Source organism: Phodopus roborovskii, unplaced genomic scaffold (assembly GCF_943737965.1).
Source record: "Phodopus roborovskii unplaced genomic scaffold, PHOROB, whole genome shotgun sequence".
Classification (NCBI taxonomy): domain Eukaryota; kingdom Metazoa; phylum Chordata; class Mammalia; order Rodentia; family Cricetidae; genus Phodopus; species Phodopus roborovskii.
This window is the reverse complement of record NW_026126549.1, coordinates 26,384,465-26,410,802: the sequence shown is the minus strand read 5'-3', so window position 1 is coordinate 26,410,802 and position 26,338 is coordinate 26,384,465. Positions and strand designations below refer to the sequence as shown.

Genomic DNA, 26,338 nt, shown 5'->3' with positions numbered 1-26,338 from the left:
GTGACCTTCATACACATGTCCAGAGATGTACAAATAATACATTAAATAAATTAAACAATAAACTAAAACAATCCATACTCTCTAGGTATGACTAGAGAGACAAGAGAAAATGGTCCTGTGGCACCTGCTTAGATTACCTACACTTAACTGCAAGTATCATACCATCATCCCCTTTTTCAAAACAACATAAAATTCTTGGCAATAATCCAAAATATTGTCATTTAATTAACAAGAAAATAAACTGTAAATCTGAAGTTTAATTATAAAATAGGATAATTCAGAAAATATGTATACATGATACCTGAAGTGAAGAGTTTCTTTGGGCTATGAAAAATAACCCAAACTATCAGAAATTCTGGATCCTATTAAATGAAAAACAAAAATTTAATGTATATTGGTACTACGACTGAAATCCCAGTAAGATAAAAGTAGTTTGCAAACTTGTTCTTTACTTCTAAGTCGGTCCTTTTAAACTGATCCCACTTACCTGTCCATCGTAACTCGCAGGCATCACATGACTAACTACAGATGGGGCCACCAGCTGAGCAATCACATCAGAGTAAGGAGCAGCTTTCAGAGAAGCATGGATGGGCTCTTTGGAAAATGTGAAGCAGCGCCAAGCTAAGGCATTCTGTCCAGAAACAGAAAAATCAGTTTCAGCAAAGTACATTTGCTAATGGGCTCTTTAGCAATATAATTTACTTTTACAAGGGAAAATTAACCAAGAATATCAGCCATGCCTATAATTTCAAATCAATATATTCTGTAGGCAGACTCTTATTTTAGGTTAGTACTTACGGCATTAATAATCAGCCTGATGGGCACAGTAGCATGTGTCCTATTTATTAACTTGAGTGGGAGAGCTTTCCAGCCTTCATAGGTCAAGTCACCAAAATCCAGAACACCTTTCTTTTCTGTTTCTGCCTATGCATGAAAAAAGGACTGAGTGGTAACAAGCAGTCTATTTTTAATGAACATATTACCAAGTCAGCATTACTGGTAAACTTAGACCTAAGTTTCCCATCCTACTTTATTTCCATTTTATTTTATTGCTGTCTATAAAACTAGTGTTAAAGTCTTTTAAAGTAGGCTAAGTATTCAAATATATTATAGAATAAAGCAAAGTGGCTACTGCTACTTGGAAAATAATTTAGTTCTTAAAATGAAACCAATCATTTTATAAGACAAATCTCCTTTAACTAATCATATTATTAGACTCTTAATTCCTTAATTCCTGTCACAACTTCATGAAGATCTTGGTATATTTCAGATTCAGTCTGATACAAAAATAATTTAAAATGATGTCAAATAGACATTTAAAGTAAGTATATGCTATGTGTTAGACTGGTAATGGGGGATGTCCTTCTGTATATATGTTTCTCTTATTGGTTGATGAATAAAACATTGTGTGGCCAATGAAGCCAGAAGATAGGTGGAACAAGAAGAATTCTGGGAAAGGTAGGCAGAGAGAGCCCACCAAGCACAGTTGTCATGTAATAAACAAAGGAGTGGAAGGTCTGGACACTCTCTGGTGAGCCAAGACCACATGGAAATGCATAGATTAAGAGAAATGGGTTAATAATTAAGACAGAGCTAGCTAGTAAGAAGCCCTGGTCATCAGCCAACAGTTTTATTATAATTAATATAACATCTGTGGGCTGACGTGGCAGGCAGGAAGGAGAAAACCTTCCGCAATAGACTGGTGTGTCTTTAAACATAGGAGAACAACTTAACAGACTCACCCTCAAAGTCACATGTGAAACATTACATAATATTTAAAACACAAACTTTCCTTCTATAGTTTATGAAACTACAAGGAAATCAAAGACATATTAGCAAGTGGGAGTTGACTTCTACAATGGCTAATGAAGGTCAGGGGGTCCAAATTAACCCCCCCCAACATAGTTGTGATTTGACACTTTCCAAAGGTAGTATATTTCAGGCTCCTTGTGGGCAGGGCAAAGCTGGAATGGAATGTAAACACCATACATAAAGTTCTGAAATTCAGAGTGTTCTTTCTAAGAATATTAAAAAACAAAAACAAAATATCTGAAAAACTGCCTGGTGTTCATAAAATATCAGGGGACCTTCACATGGATGGGTACATCTCAAAAGATTGTTTGCAAGAAGAATGTCAGATCTTGAGTCTAGGCCACACCAGCACTGGCATAGAGCAACAGCAGAGACACACAGAATCTTTCATGTCTTCTTTGCATTTCCATACCAATGAAGACACATGGAAAAAAAAGAAAATTTTTGGCTGAATTTTAAAAAGACACTGTAACAAAAAGATGTTAAAAGAAACTGGAATCTATTAACAAAAGAGAGATGACATAGAAAGATACAGAAAGATCAGCACTGGTCAGAACAGACTTTAAACAAAAGGGATGAGAATGGCCCAGTTCTCAGTTCCAGCTGTCTAAGGAGACAACTCTAATGGCCTAGTTTATACTGACTACCACATCCAAACACCCTTCTCTTACCTACCCAGGCACACGTGTGATGCACATATATACATGCAGACATACACTCATACATATAAAAGCAAACAAAACTAAAAGAAAAATTTTAAGAAACAGCTTGAAGCACTGTGGCACATCTGACCATGTGTTTCTTCCTTAGCAAATGACAAAAGACTCATTTACAATTGTTACCTCGATAACAGGGGTTTCAGCAATAGCAGTAAGAATGACTCTGCTTCCCATAGCTTCTGCTTGCACTATTGTATGAGCATCTGCTGAAAATGGCCAAGAAGCAACACTGAACGTACATCTGAAAATCCCAGAATTTGTGGGTATAAAAAGTATTTTTATCTCTTCTGTGGCATGAGGTCTTATAACAACTTTATTCTTGAAAACCAAGCATGTTTGTGTTGAAAGATCCACCTATAAATAAGAACAAGACAGAGTGTTAGAAATGGCTTTACCTTTCAAGGCTAATAATTGTTTAGTTTAAGATTCCTTTTCCCAAACTAGGAAATCTAGACCTTCATTACATGTTAAAAAATACTGAACTCTTGTCACACATTATTTAAAAGGTGAGATGACTTGTAGGTAAAAGGTATATGATGACAAATTTGATAGCATAGGTCTGAACCCTGGGACTCACATGGTAAATGAGAAAACCAATCCCTACAAGTTGACCTTGGACCTGCATATGTGTTATGGCACGCATACACACATAAATAAATTGTGTCCTCTCCTATAGTAGATTTTAAAGTGAACATGTTTACCTCAACTCTCACTCTTCCAAAAAGGACACTGAACACAGAAATACTTCATAGCCCCAGAAACTGGCCTAGGATGATTTCTCTTTCTACATGTTGTGTCAAATCATACCTTCAACGTACAATGCCCTCCTCCCGTTATTTGACTTTTATCTCATTTAATGATCTGGTAACAGATGGAAAAGTGAGGAAAATAAGAGACAGCAGAGAAGTGATGATTAATGTTAACTGTCAACTACAAAACCTACCATCACCTGGGAGATGGACCTGGGAGATGCCTATGGGAGATTACCTTGATTGCTCTATTTGAAGTGGAAGACCCCTGCAGTGGTGCTATTCCCTAGCTACTATCCAGGACTTGTGTGGAGAAGGGAGTTGAGTAGCAGCATACATCTAATGCTCTTTGGTTGCCGATTATGAATGAACATGATGTAATCAGCTGCTTCAAGCTCCTACTACCTTGACTTCACTGCCACGATAGCGTATGCTCTAGGACTGTGAGCCAAAGTAAACTCTTTCTCTACTCTTTTTTTGCCAACAGAATTTTATCACAGCAATAAGAAAAGAAGCTTGAGACAATATTATTTTACCAGTTAAATAAGGATATTAAGAGGAGAAAGGGAATAAAATCATCTAGTGTCACAAAGCCTGGACATGTCACAGCAGGAGTTACAGACCCTACTCCTACCCTCCCTGCTCACAACTTACACATGGCCATCAGAGTAAGAAAAAAAGCCTCTGAAAGGAGCTGTGGTTGATCACACGAGATCCTTGCAAGACATTAAGGCTATCGTTTCCATGGATTTCAAAGACTACATAATAAAATATGAGACAAATTAATAATACTGCTCTTACCAAGTGAAGACTAAGTCCAAATAAGTAACTTAGTTCTTTTCTTTTTTTGATACATGACAATAGCTTATTGTCAATTGTATTTAGTAAAACCATGAACTCAGAGCACCCAGTGATTAACTGTACTAAAGGCAAAATATCATAGCTTTATAAGTAAATGATAATGATTAATAAACATTAAAAGTGATAGAAAATGTAAAGCATTCAGATTTCATGTCTTACACTGTAAACACTACAACGAGAGGCTTTAAAAAAGACCCCAATCCAAAATTGTTCAGTTGGGTAGCTATCAAGTCCTATGTAACAAAGATTTAAAAAAAAAAAAAAAAAAAAAAAAAGAGCTGGGCATAGTGATGCCTGCATACTCATTCCAGCACTTTAGAGGTGGAAAAAGGGCAATCAAGAGTCTAAAGTTATCCTTGGTTACTTAGCAAGTCTGAGTTGGCCTGAGTTACATGAGACCCAGCCTGGCAATAAGCAAACAAAACAAATTAATTGTAGCAGTGCATGTGTATGCTATACACAAGGTCTCTGCACATACCTACTACTTATAAACAGGAAAAAAAAGAACCGTGTTAGTATTTCTATACATGTTAGAAAGAAGTGAATAGACTAGATATAAACAAGGGAGTGAAAAGGCCAGGCAAGGTGGCATATTCCTATAATCCTAGCAGTTGGAAGGTAAACACAAAAGGATGACCAAGGAAGGAAGGAAGGAAGGAAGGAAGGAAGGAAGGAAGGAAGGAAGGAAGGAAGGAAGGAAGGAAAGAAGAGCAGTCTGATCTACAGATCTTGTATCAGGCCAGGTAGGGCTACATAGGGAACATGCTTAAAATAAAAAGAGCTGGGCGTTGATGGTACACGCCTTTAGTCCCAGCACTCAGGAGGCAGAGGCAGAGGCAGGAAGATCTCTGTGAGTTTGAGTCCAGCCTGATCTACAGAGCTAGTTCCAAGACAGGCTCCAAAGTAATACAGAGAAACCCTGTCTCAAAAAAACCAAAAAATAAATAAATGAAACAATACCAAAAAGGAGACCACTAAGATGGTTCAGTGTAAAGGCACTTGAACTCAAGCCCAAGATGTGGCCACTCATGCACCCAGATTTGACATGAGGTTTGCTTAATAAAAGGAAATTTATACAGGTACTGTAAACCAGATAAACTCATGATTGAGGGAGGTCACAGGTCCTCCTGGGAAAACTCACTACTACTGTTAAGCTAAACTAATGTGGCACCAAACTGCATGCTAAATATTTAAGTTCAAACCAAAGACGAATGCTACCCTCAGCCTTACTCAGAGAAGCTTTTCTTTGCAGGGCAATAGTAAGGGGTGCAAAGCCACTCGGCTGCTCATGAGGCTAAGAACAAAAGATAGCTGAGTTCTCAGTGCTAAACAGCATGGACACTTACGCCAACCCCTCTAACGCTCAGGGAACATTGAGAAAGAGGGAGCAGAGAAAATGTAAAAGCTGGAAGTAAGAAGAAAGGCTGAAAAAATACTATCTTCCAGGAATGCCCCTACAAACATGATCTTCACAGCAGCTTCAGCTGCCTGAACTGGGCCTGCAAAGACTGCCTACCAATGCCAATCATGAAATGGGAAGGTGTTCCTGGGCCTCTACCCTTCCCTCCTGAATTACAAGCTACTGAAGGGCTCACTGTGTTTAGCTGTATACCAACTATGAGCTCATCACACACCAATGGATAGTTCTAACTGTGAACTACACATATCAGTGAGTCACACACAAAACAAAAAGACATGAATGTAGGAAAGGGACTTGAACGGGGAAAGATGATGACGATGGTGAGGGGAAGAGAAGACAGGGTGAGAGTAATCAGGGTGAATTATATACATGTAAAAGTTATCAAAGAAGAAATTTAAAAATTAAAACAAAACAAAACAAAAATACTTTCCTAAAGGGATGCTGGAGAGAAGTCTCTGTGGCTAAGAGCATTCTTACAGCAGACTCAGTTTCAGTTCCTAGCACCCTAATGATAGCTCAAAGCTGTCTACACTCCAGGTCCAAGGACTTCTGTCCTCATGGGCACTACACACTTGTGGCGTATACACATACACACAGGCAAACACTCATATGCATAAAAATAAATAAATCTTAAATAGTCTAAAAAAAAAAACTTTCAAAAGAGGGAGGAGGGAAGGGGAGCAGGTAAAAATATATTGTTCAATTAAAACAAAAAAAAATCGTTGGAGATCCTAAGAAACAGAAGAAGAACAAAGAACAATTTAATCAGAGAAAAAGGAAGGAAAAAGCAGGGGTGAGAGATGGTGGGGGGGGGGGGGTGTCTAGAAGTACTTACGGGAAAGGGGACCAAAATACAAAGTATATATACATTAAAATGTCAAAGAATGAAAGTACTTTATTATTTTAAAAGGGAAGTAAAAGGAAGTACTTGTTAAAGTGCACCTGTGATGCCCAATGAGATGAAGATAGAAAACTCACCTTCTCGCCATTCACACAGATACTGAGAACTCTGATGCTGACTTGTAGCCAATGGTCAGTTGGGTTGAGGACACTAAGAAGGGTCTGTGAAGCAATACCAACACAGCAAGCATGAGGAAACCTCAGTTCCTCAGGTACTCTGGCATTCCCTGCATAAAAGCAAGTCAAAATGCAAGTTACACTAAAGATCTGATTGGTTAAAAGGAAATCATTATGCCCGATTATGCCCACAAACCATAAAATAAAGGCCTTAGAAGTATAAGAATCCTTGACATAAAAAGTCTCAGTGCAACCCAGTGTTGGTGGCACAGGCCCTTTGATCCTAGGCGGCAGAAGCAGGCAGTTTGAAGCCAGCTTGGTCTACAGAGCAAGTTCTAGGACAGGCTCAAAGAGCTCTAAAAGCCCTGTCTCAAAAAAAAAAAAAAAAAAAAAAAAGAAAAGAAAAGAAAAAAAAAATTCTCAGTGGAAGCTGCCAACAGTTTCTATCTCTTCTATACACTCTAGGAAAAACAAACAATGCAACACAAGTAATACTAATTGAATCAGAATTTATAGAAGATTAAGTCTTTGTTATTGCTATCATGCCCTTTTTCTCTCCTAGTTTATAAAGCCACTGACAAGTGTAAAGAGATGCTCCAGAGGCTCTAATTCAGATGTGCCTGGCACAGTGTCTCCTTTTCCCAATCCTTACACCTTTTCCCAATCCTCCCCCTCAGCTGGGCTACAGTACAATCCCCAGCTCCACAGAGGGATGTCTGTTATAAGAAGAAGCATGCAGTGGATGAGAGCAGAGTTCTGCTCCTCACCATCATCACGTAATGCCCATGAAACACTGTGGAAGCTAACTAATTCAGGGAAATGATTCTAAAGAGGACTTTTCTTAATTTAAAAAATAGCAAAAACCAAGTGCAGAGGAAAGGAAACATTAGGACAAAGACACAGAAAACTCTCAACAACAGCTTACTGATGCTCTAAGCTAAGTTTCATAACCCAGCATAGAAACATTCTGATGCTCTCACTCTCAGTCAAAGGAAGGGCTGGTAAGGAAGGAACCCAAAATAAACTGTGTGATCACATCTACAATCCTTACACTTTGGAGATGGAGGATTGAAGATCAAAAGCTCAAGTCATCTTGTCTACATAGTAAGTATGAGCGAGGCTAGACAGATGGCTCAGCAAGTAAGAATGTGTTACTTGATAATGAGGTCCTACGTTCGAGTCCCAGCACCTATACAAGGCAGCCCACAGCCACCTGCAACTCTAGCCCAAAGAGATCTAATACCCCTCCTTCAGCCTCCATGAGCATTTGTGTATGTATGTGTGTAAACAATCACAAAGACACATACAAATCTTAAAAATTAAAAGAAATAAATTAATTTTAATCAGCATTTCTTTAAGAAGAAAAAAAGCCAGCTTTGTGGACCTATTTGAGAGAGAAATTCAACCTTTACAGAATAAAAAATATGACAAAAAAAAAGTCATCTTACCAAATCCAGACATCATCCCTGAGTCCCATGATTCAGTTTCGCAGTTTGCACCAACAGATGGCACTGGAAATGGCTTTGCTGTACTCAGGAGGCTCTGGTGTACAGCAGTAGAACATAGGTTATAAAGAGAAGAGGGCCCCATCATTCCAGAGGCAAGATTTGGTCCTAAACACATCCCGGAAGCCACATGTTCTGATGCAACAGAAGGATAAGGAGAATACCCTGAAATTCCACAGACCTGCATGCCTGCATGACACTGAGGCAAGGTAGCATTCCCAGATGAAGGGACTGGTCCCAAATACTGCTGGGCCACAGGAGCTGTGTATAGCGTATGTCCAGTCCAGAGTGCAGGGCACAGAGCAGCCTGGTTTTGCTCCTTAGCAACAGAAGCATGAGCTGAAATGTGGGGAGGAAGATTGTGCTGGTTTGCAGAAGTGCCCAGATTGGGAATCTGGCTGCTAGATTCACTGCTGGCAGTTGACAGGCCAGTAGACATTAACCTTTGACCTTGGTCCACAGCCTTTTGGTTCAATACAGGGAGGCTTGGTATGGCTGGCCCAGACCGATGGCTCAGACCTGGCCTGTTCAGGAGAGCCTGGGCAATCAGGTCCTGTTCACAGGAGCCAGATGTTGATTCCACCTTAATGGCTTCCAAATATCCCCCACTTCTGGAATAAATATCTTGACTCGATGTAAAATTAGATTCTCCATCTTCAAATCTGCTACTCAGAGAAGGAGTTCCTGTCACTTTTCCTAAACCAGACTCAACCTGGACAATACACGGCAATGCTACTTTTTCTGCATTCTGACCTGGAACTTTGTTTCTTAGCTTCTCCACAGTTTCTTCTTCTGGAGTCGGACTGGCTCGAACAATTGTTGTGCTCAACTCACTGGTGAGATCACTCTAAGTGTGAAAAATTTTGTTTTTTAATAATTCAAAGATTGAACAAAATAGAAGACTCAAACAATGCTGGTATGAATCTCAAATAACATAAAATCTACATGAAATCTTGAAATAGAGTGTACAAAGAAAAATAACTGCCAATATGTAAATGCAAGCTAACACATGAAAGCTGCACCCATTGTTTCATAAAGTCTTACAGTAGGAGGGAAATAAAAGGTGAACATCAAATGCATCTAAAACATTTACATAAAGAATCAAAGTCAGATAACATTTTTCAAATTAAAGGATTCATTGTAAGCTTTATAAAAATAGTAAAAATTAGTAAATAAAAGTGTAAGGGACAGATAAGCTATCAAATGATAGGGGCATGTGGTTACTGTCGGTACGATGCCTGCTCCCAGACCCTCCCAGACCCATTATTTGTCTACACTAATTAAATATGCTTGAAGACTTAATGATAGGAATATTTTGAGTACTAAGCATTTTCCAATTTTTAAACTATGGGGTTTTTTTTATTATTTTTTTATAATGTACAACCTGAGTAGTAACAGCTACAGATTTGTAAGATGAACAGTCTAGAACTAACACACACAGGAGCACACTTAACTCTCATTTATTATTTTTGGTTATAATGGATATTTATCATGAAACAAAGCTTTAGAAACAAAGACATAAACTGGGCAGTGGTGGTGCATGCCTTGAATCCCAGCACTCAGGAGACAGAGGCAGGTAGATCTAAGCCACCAGCCTGGTCTACAGAGTGAGTTCCAGTATAACCAGAACTGTTACACAGAGAAATCCTGTCTCTTAAAAAAAAAAAAAAAAAAAAAAAAAAAAGCAGCAAAGACACAGTACTAATGGTAAAAAAAAAATATGTCCTCAGGGTTGAATTACTAAGTGATAAGCACTGACTTCATGCCACAAGCGTTCACAAAGGTGAAACAAGAGGGCTAATAAGCAGCAGAGAGTTTCCCAGGCCCCATCACTCAGCAGTTAAACATTGTGCTTAAAAAAAAAAAAAAACAGAGACTCAGGGGATGGGGGGCAGGAGTGGGTTAATTTAAACTAAGGATATGTAACAAAAAGCCTTATGGAACCCCACTACTTTGTAAGGTAATTAAAAATGTAAGTTTTAAAAGAAGCTGAATGGAGATAGAGATACCCTGTATGGGCAAACAATGCTTCATCTAAAAGATAATGGTTTGAAAGTTCCAACACCAGGTATAGAATATCTCCCTATAAGCTAATGGTCAGGGAGATCCTAGAGAGCCCTAAAACAATGCACGCTACTGCCATTGCTCTTGGGCACTCACCAATAATAGATGCTAAGAATCTTCACACTTGGGTAGCAGAGCACAGGGAAATCAAGCTAGATCTGACCCTTAGAACTCCCTCCCTGCTGGCTACGCTATCCACAACAATAGACTTACTACAATAACTGATCTGCTAAGAGATGCCCTCACTGGTACAATAATGAAACGACTATTACTGGGGTGCCCAACTGTTTTCTGACTGGATTTGAGGGCTGTCCATAGGAAGGAACTCATACCTGACACTGTAAACCTGGTCAACAGCCCATGGCTAGGGGGGGTCATAGGCCCTAAGGGAACCTACTATGATTGTTTCACTAAAAGCACATGTTGTCAAAGTATCTCCCAAATATTTACGTTTATACCTGTAAATCAATGCTGCTCTAATCCTTGGTCAAAGAGGCTTCTTTTTTGAAGTGGGCAAGAATCAATGTAAAGGCTTAGGTACAAATATATACATACATTAACTCACTCTAAAGATACAGAACAGCAACACAGAAGTTAAATAGGCCAGAATTCCAGTTTGAGTCAAGCATCACTAACACTTTTGGCCTTGAAGCTGTACAAAGAAACAGTCCAAGTGGGCACCCACCTTGTGGTGCTCTGAGCTTTCATCAGCAGCTGGGACAGGAAAGCTGTTTTCCTGTTCAGACACATAAGTCAGCCTGCTCATGTCAGCACGGGAACACACCAACTCAGACAGCTCACACTCTGAGTGGCGCTTGTGGTGATGAGCTAAATCAGGAGACTCTAGAGCACACCTGAAAGAGGGACAGGAGCATGGCGTTAGAATCTCCATAGGCAATGGCCACTACTGTTTATCTACAAGCTTCAAGTAACTCAACCACAAACTAGCCATCTTTAATTAAAATAATCAATTATACCCCTGCTGATGACCTACCTGGTAAGCTACCATTAAAGAAAAAGTTGTCTCATTTTCATTACTAAATACCATACACAGACACATAACAATTAGTTACTCACTTAATAAAAATGTATTGAGTACCTGACATACATCAGTTAATAAAACCATTTTTAAAAAATCCCTATCCTCAAAAAGCAAGACAGTACAAAAATATTATGTAGATAAGACAACAAAATACCCAGGTATTGCTAATCAAAAGATAAAGTGAGTAACTTTTGGCTGAGCAATTAAGCAGCACCTAGAAAGTCTGTTGACTCAGATATTCTAGACATGAGAAAATTCATCCAGAGAGAAAATTAACCATAAATATAAAAACATTTCACAAAAGGTATGCTTATTGTTAATATAGTAGGAAGCTCAAATGCCACACAAGAGGAACTAATGTACGGCACAAGCATACAACAAAACACTCTTTAACCACTAAAAACCATGCTGTTAGGGCAGGATGTACTTCAATGGCAGAATGCCTGTTAGCATTGCTAACATGTAACAACAAAACCAAAAACCATGCTGCTAAATACTATGCTCTGGCTTAGAATGACATTCACAAAAGATTTAAAAAAAAATAAAAAAAAGAATGATATTCACAATATATTAAGTAAAACAAAAAAAAGAAATTCAATGGTTGAAGGGTAAGAATGTGGCACAATGGCAGAACATGCTCAAAAACCTGATCCCTAATACCAATACAGAGAATAAACAAATAAATACCAATACAGAAAATAAATAAATATCAATACAGGGAATAAACAAATAAATACCAACACAGAAAATAAACAAATAAATAAATACCAATACAGAGAATAAACAAATACCAACACAGAAAATAAACAAACAAATAAATACCAATACAGAGAATAAACAAATACCAACACAGAAAATAAACAAATAAATACCAATACAGAAAATAAACAAATACCAACACAGAAAATAAACAAATAAATACCAATACAGAAAATAAACAAATAAGCAAAATGAAAAAAACTTTGCTATGAAACCCACATCTTTTATAATTTTTTTTATAATTTAATTTTCCTATATACAGCACATTTTTTAAACTTATCAAGGTGAGATATATATAATCAAAACACATTGTATGACTGTATGAAATTCTCAAATAATGGAAGTAAACAAAAATAAAGCAAACACTTACCCTGATAAGCTTCCAGAAGTTTCACTAGGAGAAGAATGACTGAGTGGTGAAGTAGACAGTCTGAAGCTCCCCTGGTCTTCAAACCCAGATCCACCACTCACGGGAGAGGCATCCTTCACATCTATTAGAAAGTTGTATTATTCTCCAATAAGAACAGAAAACAACAAAAAACATACAATTTAAATGTGATCGATCACTGACACTTACCAACACTTTTAGGTAAGACTATAAAATCTTCTTCAAAAGTGACATGCTTGTCACTGCTGCTTGTCTCACTGGCACATTCTTTCTTCCTTCGGTGTTCTCTACTATCCTGTATTTCTTCACATTTTTCTAGAAGGTGAAGGCTTGGTACTCTGGGGTTCCTCATTGATGAGTAACTACTGGGTGTAGGAATGGAAACGGAGGCGGCTTTCTCACTGTTGTACATATCTGGTACTGCATCAACGGAGCAGGCCTTCCCTGCTGTAACTGTGCTTCCATGCTCTCCTACGTTGGTAAGAGTTGACTTTGAAGAGGTTATTGTTCTAAGTGACTCTCGAGTCTCACGCTGCACATTTCCATCAGAGAAAACAGCTGCTGAATCTCCTTTGGGTTCCCCTGTACTAATAGCACAAACACCCACTATACTGATGTCTTCAACAGCCTGCTGTTTGGGCAAAGATAAATCCCAAATGTCTGATGTGCCTGCTCTCACAAAAGGCTCCCGTGTACCTTCACAACCACTGACTTCTGTTTTTGTAAGGTATTTCTCCATGTCAAATGCATTGGACCTGTTGCTTTTCTCTATGTCACTAGTTAAGAAATGAGACGTGCTGGAACAGTCCTCTAGTGTATCGTCAACCTGGCAAGTCTGGCCTCTTTTTTTATTGGTGAGTGCCTTCATCATGGCAACCAGCTGTGCAGGGTCAGTACTCACGGACACATCTGCAATAGCTGAAGCAATGGTGCTGATTCTCAGGACAGAATCTCCACCGCCAGACAGAGTGTTTCTACTGCAAGAAGGGTCCTAGAAATAAGAAAACTTCTATTAAATAAACTTGCTCTACTTACAATGACAAATACAGATTAATTTTTATCTCTTGTAGTCTTCTTTTACCCAAGAGCTATGTTCCTAGTACATGTTGGAAAGCACAGATGGCATTCCAAACTATTTATTTTTATATATATATATATGTATATATATATATATATATATACATATATATATATAAAAATAATGCTTATTCCTAGTCAACATACATACCTATGATAAAACATAATTTATAAATTGAGCACAAAAAGACATAATAGGAACCACAGGTACAAAACTGAGATGGGCCCAACAGCAAAAACCATAAACTATTATTTATGGAAAACACATATTAAAACATCTACCTCTGGTGGCAACAGGATAGGGAATACCAACCTTCTGCTGAGAACTACTGGAACCCAACAGTATATTTAAAAGTTTCCTACAGTATGCTGGCACATGTCCATAATCTCAGCACTTGGAAAGTATAGGCAGGAGGATCAGGAATGTAGTTATTCTCAGTTACACATGAGTTCAAGACCAGTCTCAGCTACAAGAGGCAATGTCTCAAACAAACAAGCAAACAGGCAGGAAGAAGGAAGGAAGCAAGCGAGTAAGCAACTGATCGAAAGAATACAAATTAAAAAACAAGAACCACTACAGAGGTACTCAAACAGTAATCCCATTCTGTGAGGAGAGGTCATGTGTTAGCATGAATTATTACAGAACATTGAAGACCCTACTCAAAAAACTGCCAAAGGTACTTCAGTGTAAGCCACAAACATGTGTGAACCATCAGTTACATTCAACATAGACAGAACAGTGGGGGTGTCAGCCAACAAGGCAAAGGTACAAGGTTTGTTTACAACACATTGTTGACCAAATATCCCAAATATTCACTAGCATTCATGGAATAGAATACAGCATACTAAGTAAAATGATCTATTGTATTTCTCTGAGTAAAAGCTAAAGCAAAAGTAGTCAAAGAAAAAGTACACGCTACATAGTTTCTTTTATATAATGTTCAAAAACTGGCAAAAGGAATATAGTATTCTGGACACTGCTAAGTAATAAGTACTGTTTAGAAAAGTTTTTAAAAGAATTCTGAATTATTGGCAATTTTCTTTCCTTTTCTTTTTTGGTTCTGGAGGTAGAAGTTGACAGACTTCCTACTGGCCAAGTCAAGAAGGACGTAACACATCAGACAGGAAAAAACAAACAGTGAATGCATACACCTCAGTGTGTTTTTCCTTGACCTGGGATACACAAATTGTGATGACTCATTCATTGTACATCTGTTTTATATATTCTTCTATATGTACATTATAAAACTGACTTTTAAGATACTCTCATTTAAAGGACACTGTAATAAACTTGAAGCCAGGAAAATAAGGGCATACATTTTTCACATGTGATCTTAGTCCATCTTATTTGAAAACTGTATCAAGTTAATATAAAAATCCCTTAAGGAAAGTCTGACTTACCTCTGCCCTGCTTTTGTTGGCAGTTAGAGTCACATCGTTTTCATCCACCTGGGAAGTGCCCTGCAATTCTTCAGCCTGAAGTGTAACTGATCCTTCACTTAGCTCTGCCTGGGAGTGTTCATTCAAATTTCCTATAGGAAACAAACAACATTTTGACTTAAAGGCATGTATTACCCCCTCATTAATAATCTGAAATAAGGAAATACCAGTCAAAGTGATTGTCAAGAAAAATATCTTTGTATTGCAAATACAAGTTGTCCTTAGTAAGAGTGTTTAAATGACAGACATCTGGACAAAGGCCAGGCTTTGAAGGAAGGCTCTGGATTTTAATCTCCCCTATAAATATTCATATAAACTATTTTAATATATTTGGTTTCAATACTGATTTCAAAATGATATACTTCTTCAGAATGATAAAAACTAAATGTACTGCCCACACAGGCCCTTTGTCCTAAGTCCTGTGTTAGAATTCAGGCTCTGTAAGAATGGGGCATATCTGGAGGACATATAGAGTGGTTTAAAGCACTCATCCAGAGGACCTGGATTCACTCCTTGGCACCCACATGACGGCTCACAACTGCCTATTAACTCTAGTTCTAGAGGAACTAATCTAGAAGAATTTCTCATCTCCATGGGCACTAGGCATGCACATGGTGCACAGACATACATAACACAACGCAACCATACACATAAAATAATAAAAATTTTGAAAGCATGGAGCACATTTATTCAACGTCATATTCATGCAGCAAAAGGCATTAGGTTAGCTAAGAAGAATAGCTCAACAACGTAGCTAACCAAGGAAATCTAACTTAAAATATTATCTATTAGCAGGGAATGGTGGCACACACCTGTAGCATCTCTGAATTCAAGGTCAGCCTGGTCTACAGAGTGAATCCAGGTCAGGCAGGGATACACAGAGAAACTCTGTCTTGAAACCTCCACCCATGCCCCAAAAAACAAACAAAAACTTTTCCATAGACATCTCAGGAATATTATGTTATATGTAGACTATTATACATTTCAAAGCATCTCTTTAAGATCTATCTAAATGATAAATGTAATTCTTATTATTCCTTAACAGCAATAATTTAATAAGCCAAGTTTAACTAGGTCATTTGAAATTATTTGCATTTACTACAGTCATTTATACAAAAATTTGGGTGCATTTTGGCTGTCTTCCTTACTTTCAATTGAAAAGAAAATGTGAAGTTATATAAAAATCAAATTTGCAGGGCTGGAGAGATGGGTCAGTGGTTAAGAGCACTGGCTGCTCTTCCAGAGGACTTGGGTTTAATTTCCAGCACCCACATGGCAGGTAACAACTGTCTATAGCTCCAAGATCTGACACCCTCACCCAGATATACACACCAATGCACACAAAACAAAACTAAATAATTTTTAAAAATCTAATCTGCACCAGGAAGTGGTGGCACACTCAGGAGACAGAGGCAGGAGGTTCTCTGTGAGTTAAAGGACAGCCTGGTATACAAAATGAGTTTCAGGACAGCCAAAACAGTTACACAGAAAAACCTTGTCTCAAAAAAACAAACAAACAAAAAGTCAAATCTATAACCAATGTTGAAAGGTTAAAATAATGTATACATCTTCACCCTCAGAGACTTTGATGACATGATTCACATGATTACAAAAGTTCCTTCAAGTTTTTCACTTAATCCACTACCTGAAAATAAATCATGGTGAAGATGAGTCACTTCTTTTTCCAAATTACTTCTTGACACATCAGATTTTAGTAATGCAAAAGGTTCTTTCTCCTCCGGTGATGTAATAAAATAACCAAATGATGGCTGCAAAAACAATTCAACACAAATTAATCTTCTTTTATTTCCAACCATTTTGAAAAACTCCAGATGACTTTATCAAATACTACTAAAACACCAAAATGACTTCAACAAATCTATTCTTGCCATTTAACTTCAAGTTCAGACAGAACGTTTGAGCTTGTTCTCCATGGAAAGACCTGGGTTCCACATCCAACATGGGGAGAGGAGGGGAAGCTTCAGACAGAACCTTTTGTTTCTTCAATCCTAGCCACCATTTAATCATTGTTAAGTGAAGTCATTAATTAAGTAAGCCTCCTAAAAACTCCAGCCCCTTAGAAACTACATATGAAACCATACTTTGTTATTTTATTTAATTTTGGTTTTTCAAGATAGGGTCTTTCTATGTAATCCTGGCTGTCCCAGAACTAGCTTTGTAGCTCAGACTGTCTTTGAACTCACAGAGACCCACTTGCTTCTGTCTCTTAAATGCTGGGAAACCATACTTTCGAACTATCTTATCCATGCAGCTTATTAAAAAATGAAATGAGGCTAGAGATGGCTCAGAGGTTAAGAGCACTGGCTGCTATTTCAGAGGTCCCAAGTTCAGGTCCCAAAGGCAAAATACTCATATATGCAAAATAAGTTTAGTTTGATTTTGGGTTTTTTTGAGGCAGGATTTCTCTGTAGCTTTGGAGCCTGTCTTGGAACTCTCTCTATAGACCAGGCTGACCTTGAAGTCACAGAGATCTGTCTGTGTCTGCCTCCTGAGTGCTGGGATCAAAGCTATGCATCCAGCTACAATATAAATTTTTAAAATTCTGTTTAAACTCAGATTCCCTATGTAGAATAAATCTTGAATCCTTGCACCTTGCATGTTTCAGTAGGTCATACTTTGCCACTTCTCTTCCAACTTACTAAGCCTACGTCCACTTCTGTTCTTCCTGTGTTTTACTGGCTTTCCCCCATACAGGCCTCTGGCAAAGGCAGTGGCAACATGGAATTGAACCTAGACAACATGACAAAGGCATTCATTCTCTGCCTCCTATCCTGGAAGTTCATCTGAGATACCACCAACCCCTACAAGAAAGCCCTGATCATCAAGTCCTTGTTTTATTTACTTTTTTAAACAATTTCACATGGCTCAGTTCACCCCAGCTTTCAATTTGGGACCCTCAGTCTCCCCAGTGCTGGACTTAAGAGACCTGTAATCGTTTAATATCCTACCAAGCCTACCTTCACCCTGGCCCCTCATATTAGTCCTATCTGCCTTTGATGGACCACTTTGACACCTGCTTCTGGGCCTTACACAGAGGGTTTTCCTTCACCATTAACACTGATTCTATTCATCATTTGATACCAGTTCAATGTCATCCCTTTAGACATTATTTTGAATTTCGACTCAGTCATCCTTTATAGGACTTACCACACTATATGAACTGCTTGCATTCTAAAATCTCTATGCCCAATTTTAAAAAAATCAAAACAAACCAGACGATGATGGTATATGCTTTTAATCCCAGCACTCAGGAGGCAGAGGCAGGCAGATCTGTGAATTTAAGGTCAGTCTGGTCTACAGAGCTAGTTCCAGGACAATTCCCAAAACAATACAGAAAGTCCCTGTCTCGAGGGGAGGGGGGGGGATCAAAACATTCTAACATTTGAAAACATCTTTGCAGATGGGTGGAATAAATGAATACCATAATTCCCTACCAATACATTTGTGTTAACTGCTTCATATGTAGCAACACAATTCATCTTACAACATCCAATGAAGAAATTAAGGCATACAAGACAATTGTTCTGTGTGATAGAGCTAGTTAAGAGGCAGAACCAGAACTGAAGCCAGGTCTGATTGTTCATAAAATGTAAGCTTTTTACACTATTCTACCGGGAGTTCCTAGTCCGTCTCTGCCTTAAAGTTGCTATGCTCTAACTATACCATCGTAACATTCAAAGTAAAAAACCTGGTGCTGTGGTCCCCCTGCCAAAACTGATACTGAGGTTTGGTCCCCAGTATAATGGTGTTGCCAGGTGGTGAGGTCTTTTAGAGACTTCTGGTCTAAGAGGGATGTGCTCTCATGAAGACATTGAGGTAGCTCTCAGAAAAGTGGTCAAGTTAAGGCAAAAGCGGGTTATTTAAAGTAAGTTTGATTCTCTTTGCTTTCTATCATTCACTCATCCTTTTCACACACATTCTCCATTATGAGCTGCTACAAGAGCACAGGACCCTCACCAGAAGTTGACCAGATATAACCATCTGAACCTAATACAGCCATCTGATCCTGGACTTCCCAGCCTCCAATACTGTGAGGCAAAAATAAGCCTTTCTGTATTCCTTGTCCAGTTTCAGGTGCTGTATTATAGCAACACTGTGACATAAGTGACTTCTACCACTTTCAGTATAGTGCACACTTACTCTTTTCACGCTGCTACCACCACCGAGGCAACCAAGAGCCTCGGATCTTTGTGCGAAGAACTCTCCTAGTGACAGGCGTAAGTAACTGCTCTCATCTTTGTCCAGATCTGATGTGCCAAGTGATTTTCTCAACAAGTGGTAGTTAACTGTAGCTACCCAGGATGTATCACCAAGTGCCAATGAAGTATCCTGAGCATCTATTTTTTCGTCCTAGAAAAAAAAATAAAGTTATTGTTCCATTTCCCCCCTCCCCAAACAAGGCTTCTCCTTGTTCTTCTAATGTGTAAACCTAAAAATAAAATAAGAAAACTTAAAACTTAACTTTTTCAAAATATAGTCTAAAACATTTAGGTAAACAGAAGGATGAGCAGCTACTCAAGTCTATAGAGAAACTCACTTTTGTAAACATGTTACAGTATGCACTGTCTGAATATATTAATCAAACTTTTACTGTCACAGATTAGAATATACACATCTTTACTGAATATGAAGAGAATTACCTTGCTTAAAATGTATTTTTAAGAACACAGAAATCTCCATGGAAACTTTAGAAACAACACTAAGTAAATTAAAGACAAATTTGGGTCCAGAGAAATGGTTCAGTGGTTAAGAGTATGTACTTCTCCTCCAGAGGAACCCAAAACCACTCCCAGCAACCATATCTGCCTGCAATTACAGCTCCCCTACATTTGATCCTGTGGCCTCTGAAGTTACCTGCACTCACATATAGATACTTAAACACACATACACATAATTAAAAGTAAAGTAATTTAGGCCAGCAGCTTGACAACCTGAGCTTGATCATTAGGACACTTGGTGGAGGAAGGAGAAAATCAACTCCCAAGAGTTGTCCTCTGACCTCCCACACATGTGCCATGGTACCCTACCATGCATAAATAAATAAATGCAAACCTTTTTAAAATAAAGATATAGTCACTGCTTTGTTATTTATTCCTCTTATGAACAGCACTAGAAATGAACTGAAAGGTTTCATGTACCAGGCAAGTGCTATGCCAGTAACCTACATTTCCCTCAAAGATACATTTTGCTGTGTCAGTGTTCATTTAGAATAAAACAGTAAAAGTTGTCATTAAAATGGGAAAAAAGTGAAATAATTCTAGAGTAACTGCTGGGGGAGATTTTTTTTGGTCTAAATTTAAATTAATACAAGGAAAAGTTTAAACCTAGGTTAGAACAATTAATTACAAACCTGTATAAACGGATGTTCTTTATTGAATATTTCTTCATCTTTTGCAATTAAATCCAATGCTTCAGCTTTAAAAAGAACAAGTTTATATAATTACATTACATTAGCACACACAAAAAGCAAATTAAGGAAATGAAATTCTAAAGAAACACTTATTTTTATTATGGGAATAGATATGCATATTGGCAGTCACACCTCTACAGGTATACTTGTCTGGTATGAAGGCCACAAGTCAACTTTGGATGTCTTCCTCTATTGATCCAAACCTCTTTTTCTGAGACAAGGTCTCTCCCTGAATCTGAAGTTCACTTTTCCACTACAATGGAAAAGCCCCCAGTGTTTTATCTCCAACCCTGCACTAGGGTTACAAATGCACACCATCTACCACTTTAATACTAGGAATCAGAACTCAGGCCCTCATGCTTGCACGGCAAGCACTTGCTTTTAGCCACTGAGCCATCTGCTTTTAGCCACTGTAGTTCTGAAATACAATTTTTAAGTATGTAAAAGTTGCATTCATGTGACTTACATAATTATATTAAGTATGCAAGATTGTCAAATTTCCACTAAAATGCACAACACTGTAATACTCCTAGGATTAAAGGTGTGTAGCACCACTGCACAGCCTGAGGGGATTTTAAACACACTGCGAACTCACATGAGACCAGGCTCTGGTCTACTTGTCTGTGGTTCAGGTCTCTGCCTGCTACTTCAAGACTGTACAAAAGGGCAAGAGTGAACTAGAAGGGACAGTCCACTCATGGCCCAAACAAGGACATTGTCCTCTTCTGTGCCCACAAACTATCCTTGTAGACAACTTGACAGTCTCATGTTAACAAATGGAGACACATATGAGAACAGACACATTTCTTCTTCAAGTAAGGAAAATCAGAGGGTCAAGCACAGCTCAGGATTCCTGTTGCCAAAATGGTGCTGGGCAGGTGTCTACTGAAGCAATCACCATAACAGAGGATCTATGACTGAACATCAAGAGAACAACAAAGCCCCCCAAATTAGATGCAAAATAGTATAATCTATATACAGACAAGTTTCGGTGGATCTATAACTTAAAAAAGCTAAAAACATTATAATAAAATGTGAAAGCACCAACCGACAAAATCTAGCAGTCCAAAAAGAGACAGTAGGAAACTCAGCCCATAGAAAGACAACACAGATTAACCTTAATTTGCTTGCATGAGTTAAGCATTAGAGTGTTTAAAAATCATTGGATTGATACTTCAAAATACTAATTATATTTCAAAGTGCTTTTCCTAAGGGATTTTGAGGTTAATTATCTCCAATACTCTAGTGTTGCCTTTTCAGCTTCTCAAAAAAAAAAAAAAATCAGTCATGGACATTAAGAAAACAAGTTTCATATTTTTAGAAAAATATAAACCTAATTATTAGCTAACCTGAAATAATAATTTCATTTGTCACCTGAATTTTTCACTGGTTAAATATTAAAGCAAAGGCTGAAGAGATGGCTCAGCTATTAAACGCTAGGCTCACAACCAAAAATATAAATATTAAAGCAATCCTGCGTCTTCCCCTAAATGTTTTATTTGTTAGAACAACAAACAAGAGGTATGTTAACTACATCTTTTGTTTCCTTCTACTAAACCTTGTAACTGTTTTCTATATCCTATGTATTAAAGAATTACAGAATGCAATTATATTTCAGAAGGTATTTTATATGACTGACCAATACAAACTGACAAGTCTCAAAACATCATGAATCATGAATTGCTTATCTACATACTTACTACCAGATCTGAAGTCTTCGTTCATTTCATTATTTGGAGACATCTGTAAATCTTGCTGATCAGTAAAAGATGTGTAGTAGGCAAGGTCAGTTACCCATTTGCCATCCTCATTTTGGTAGACTACGCTCTGTGAGAGATTTGTTTCTAAAAAGTAAATTCCAAAACCACTGAATGATGAATGTAACAACTTATTTAACAATAGTGCTGAGGTCTGCTCAAAACGGGTTAGAAAAAAGAAAATCCATTTCCCAAAAAGAAGATCTCTTTGATGGCAACAAACCAAGCTTACCCAGAAGGCTATAACGGAGGATGAGACAATAGGGAAAAAGACTCAGAAAGGTACATTTGAGGGGCTGGAGAAGTGGCACAGAGGTTAAGAGCACTAGTTGCTCTTCCAGAGGGTCTGGGTTCAATTTCCAGCAACCACATGGTGGCTCACAACCATATTGAGGTCTGGTGCCATTTTCTGAAATGCAGGCAGAACACTATATACATTAAAAAAAAAAAAAAAAAAAAAAAAAAAAAAAAAAAAAAAAGTACATTTGCACTAGATGTCTGCTGTTTGCTTAACATTATTATTTCTGAGCAACAATCATCATACAATAGTATATTTTAGAAATCTTTAAAATCCACAATAAATAACATGAAGAGGAACTCATCAGGTCCTGCCATGCTCAGGGGAACCAATGACAATTGCGGGGTGGGGTGGGGTGGGGTAGGGTGGGAGGGGGGGTGATAAAACCATTTTTTTTTTTGATAAAACCATTTTCATTATCAATGTTAACTACTCCAGAAGACAGTCTCAAAAACCACGCACAGTGGCTCTAGTTAAACCCAATTAGACACAAAGCAAAACTAAACACACACAAGACATCAAAGTAGGATGGGAACTTGGTGGGGAGGAGTTTGTGGGTGAAAGTAGGGTTAGAGAAGGTGAAGGGATAAACATGACCATAATGTATTTAATGGCTGTGAACTTCAGGTTTTTGTGGGACTCCTCACAGTGGGAGTGAGATGTCTCTGACTCTTCTGTCTGCTCTTGGGACACTTCTTATTGAGTTGCTTCGCTCAGCCCTGAAATGAAGGTTTAGGCCTAGTCTTACTGTAGACTTACACCGTATATTGTTATATCTTATTGTATATTGATATCCCTGGGAGGCCTGCTCTTTTCTAACGGGAAATGGAGGAGCAGTGAATCTGGAGAAGAGGAAAGGTAGGGGTAGGGGACACGACTGGGAGGAGTGAAGGGAGGGGAGGTTGTAGTCAGGATGTAGTATATGAAATAATAACCGATAAAGAATCATTTTTAAAAACTCATGAAAATATTAAAATACTTCAGAGAGCTTTACATGGAAGCACAGCTAATTCTAAATATATAAACATCTTATAGATGTCTTTAACTCTACTTATGATGAAATAGTCACTTACTGTCATTATGCTTTGTAACAGACTCATAATATTCACATGCTCTCCTTTCACAAGTTGGCGACCAAAGAATATCAGAAGAATCCATTCCATTGCCACCATTAATCTTTGAAGATGCAAGGCATCCAACTTTTTGAATAAACACTGTAGGAGTCTCCATGCTTAAGCCTCTATCCACGTTCAAAACTGTTTCTAAATCTGAAGCCAAATGTTTATTTTGGTGAGGAGACTCAGAATCCCGTTTTACGGAGTCAGCCAAGTTAAAGCCACCTTTTGCAGTGTTTGTGTTATGACTGTAAGTCGGGTTGAGTGTTTCATCCACAGTATGCAGCATCTTCCCCAGAACGTCCTCTCCTACACATTCCTTTAAAAAATTATTAGTAAAACAATAGTAAGTTTTGGTTTTCACATTCATTTTAACACTTGATGGAGAAAGCAATGTGACTGCTAAAACATGCTTATTATATAATTAAACCACCTCTATAGTATTCAGTATATCCTGGATTATGTATTAGCCAAAGTTAATCAATTTACCAAAACCCAACTTTAAAATATGTCCATGTTCAATTTGCAAATACATTATGGATACTGAGTGTTCTCAGCTTAGTTATTGTAATTTAAAAAAAAAAAAAAATGGGGGAGTGATGTTCATGGACTAACAGATACTACTGCCTCATCACCTGGGACCCAAAGCTGATGCTACCTCTAGCAGAGTCCAAAAGCTTTTCAATTTCTTTAAAGATGATGTCTTGCCAATATGTTATCAGAAAGCCTCAAACAAACAAAGAAGGTTAAAAAAAAAAAAAAAAAAAGAACAGGAACAAAGCACCCAAGATTCAGGGTTTTAGCAAAGTGTGATGGTACACGCTTTTAATCACAGCACTCAAGGGAGAGGCAGGTAGATCTCTGAGTCCGAGGCCAGCATGGCCTACAGAGGGACTTCGAGGACAGCCAGGACTACACAGAGAAACCCTATCTTGAAAAACAAAACAAGTCTTCCAACAATGGACTGGATCTCCCTAAACCACTGTCCAAAATAATCCTTCCTTTCTTCAGCTGTTTTTGTCAAGTCAAGGAGTAAGTTACTACATAGCCTTACACTGGAAAGACTAACTCAGTTTCAGTGAGGGAAGGTGGGGAGGGGACTAAGCTAGACAAACACACACAAAAGTAGGAATCAGAAATGGCTACCATGCTTCCGGACAGTAAAAACAGAACAAGGAGAAGAATCTAACATGAAAATCAAGCATGCTTGAGCAAAGGAAAAAGACAATGATTGCTTTGGTAGTTGTTTTGGTTCTGAGACAGGTTCCCACATATCCCAGACTGGTCTGAACTCGGCTATCTGGCCAAGATGACCTTCCAGCTCCAACCTTTTTGCTTCCACCCAAGTGGTGGAATTCAATGAATATACCACCACCCCTAGCCCCAGCTACACAAGGTTAAACAACTTTTCAAATGAATAACCTTAAAGGCATGACATCAGATGTTTAAATCTAAGAAAATGTATACAATTGCTTATGTTAGTGATACCAAAGATACAAATCACGAGTAGTAATTTTTATATTTTTCCATACTTTCAGAGAGTAACAAAGATGGTTAGTTTTGAAAATCTGGTATCATACAAACATGGGAGATTCACAGGAAGTTGAAATAAAATGCTCATCAACTTACTCTACTTTGTTCTGGAACAATATCCTTCAAATTGTGTGCCCCTTCCTTCTCAGTTCTCCAGGTATGAGAAGAAAATGATAACACATTATCTACCTGTTTTACATTATCTACACTACCTGCAAAGCCACCTGAAAGTAAAGAAGAAAGGTTAAATGGAACAATATGAATGTTGAAGTAGTCTAATGCAATAACTGTCTTTTTAGCTTAATACTTAGTATTCATATGACAAATTTAGCAAATTGGAAACAAGTGAAAATAAGTATCAGTAAGGGAATAAGCAGAAGAAACCTGGTGGCATAAAGAAAGTTGATTTCTAATTCTCAAAAGTCTGAATGGAACATAACCATATAAAATGGCCCACCCAAGAACATACTATTATATTTCAAGCAGTACCAATTCACACAGACATTATTATAACTATTTATTGTGTAGGTGGTGATTGGCTTCTGCTCGGGTATTAAAAGCTCTCCTCAAAGTTTGTAGGCTGAAGATTTGAAGAGAAAATGAAAGTTAACTAAAAGCAAATAACAACAAAGATTTATGAACAAAGGAGAGCCAGACATGGTGGCTCATGCATAAAATTTCAGTAGTCAATAGGCTACAGCTGCAAGATTGTAATGAGTTGAAGTCCATCTGTAATATACAATAAGACATTACTATATGAAACCTTGTCTCAAACAAACAAACAAACAGAAAGTAATACTCAACTCTTACTGGTCCCCAGCAGACAACCATGGCCTCCCTCAGACTCTCTGTGAGTTGTTCCAGAACTTCCTGAAGTATATGCATTGTGGGAAATCAGAGAGCTGTTATTATCAAATTGGAACTCATAGTTTAACATTCTGTTTTCATTTGCCTGTTAAGAAAATATCCTCTTTTAAAAAAGAACATTTTGTGGAAAATGTGGAAAACAGAGTATCTGCTTTACTAAGGGATGTCAGATAGAAAATAAGGAAAAATCAGGAAAAAAAAAAAGCATGGCAAGCACTAGTGTAATTAATATTTTATTCCAAAAGGCTTTAGCAATTAAACTACCACTGGTTCCAGAAGACTTGCTGGAGACAGGATGTTTACAAGCCCTTTATATGTCACCACACAGATGATTCTACCACAAAGGAAAAAGTATCTGCATCAAGAGACATATGACCAACAATGACATTATCAAACACAAAAATGGTAGAAGCAACAGATGCATCTTCTGCTGAGAAGTAGTGAGTACACAGCACTGCATATGTTTAATCAACTTGTTCATGAG

The 26,338-nt window shown here is 37.9% G+C and overlaps 1 protein-coding gene across 1 annotated transcript in view; it reads right to left on the bottom strand.

Moving 5' to 3' along the window:
- Cep192 (centrosomal protein 192) overlaps nt 1-26,338 on the bottom strand; it is a 69,183-nt gene that overhangs the window by 29,140 nt on the left and 13,705 nt on the right. The window contains exons 8-24 of the mRNA XM_051201123.1: nt 25,798-25,939; nt 25,084-25,211; nt 23,413-23,773; nt 21,985-22,128; nt 20,225-20,289; nt 19,015-19,224; nt 16,499-16,622; nt 14,815-14,945; nt 12,526-13,327; nt 12,319-12,439; nt 10,833-11,001; nt 8,027-8,930; nt 6,540-6,688; nt 2,655-2,885; nt 799-924; nt 488-631; nt 302-362 (exon numbers count right to left, since the gene is read on the bottom strand). Of these exons, the coding sequence (XP_051057080.1) occupies nt 302-362; nt 488-631; nt 799-924; nt 2,655-2,885; nt 6,540-6,688; nt 8,027-8,930; nt 10,833-11,001; nt 12,319-12,439; nt 12,526-13,327; nt 14,815-14,945; nt 16,499-16,622; nt 19,015-19,224; nt 20,225-20,289; nt 21,985-22,128; nt 23,413-23,773; nt 25,084-25,211; nt 25,798-25,939 (4,012 nt within the window). The remainder of the gene's footprint in view (nt 1-301; nt 363-487; nt 632-798; nt 925-2,654; nt 2,886-6,539; nt 6,689-8,026; nt 8,931-10,832; nt 11,002-12,318; nt 12,440-12,525; nt 13,328-14,814; nt 14,946-16,498; nt 16,623-19,014; nt 19,225-20,224; nt 20,290-21,984; nt 22,129-23,412; nt 23,774-25,083; nt 25,212-25,797; nt 25,940-26,338) is intronic.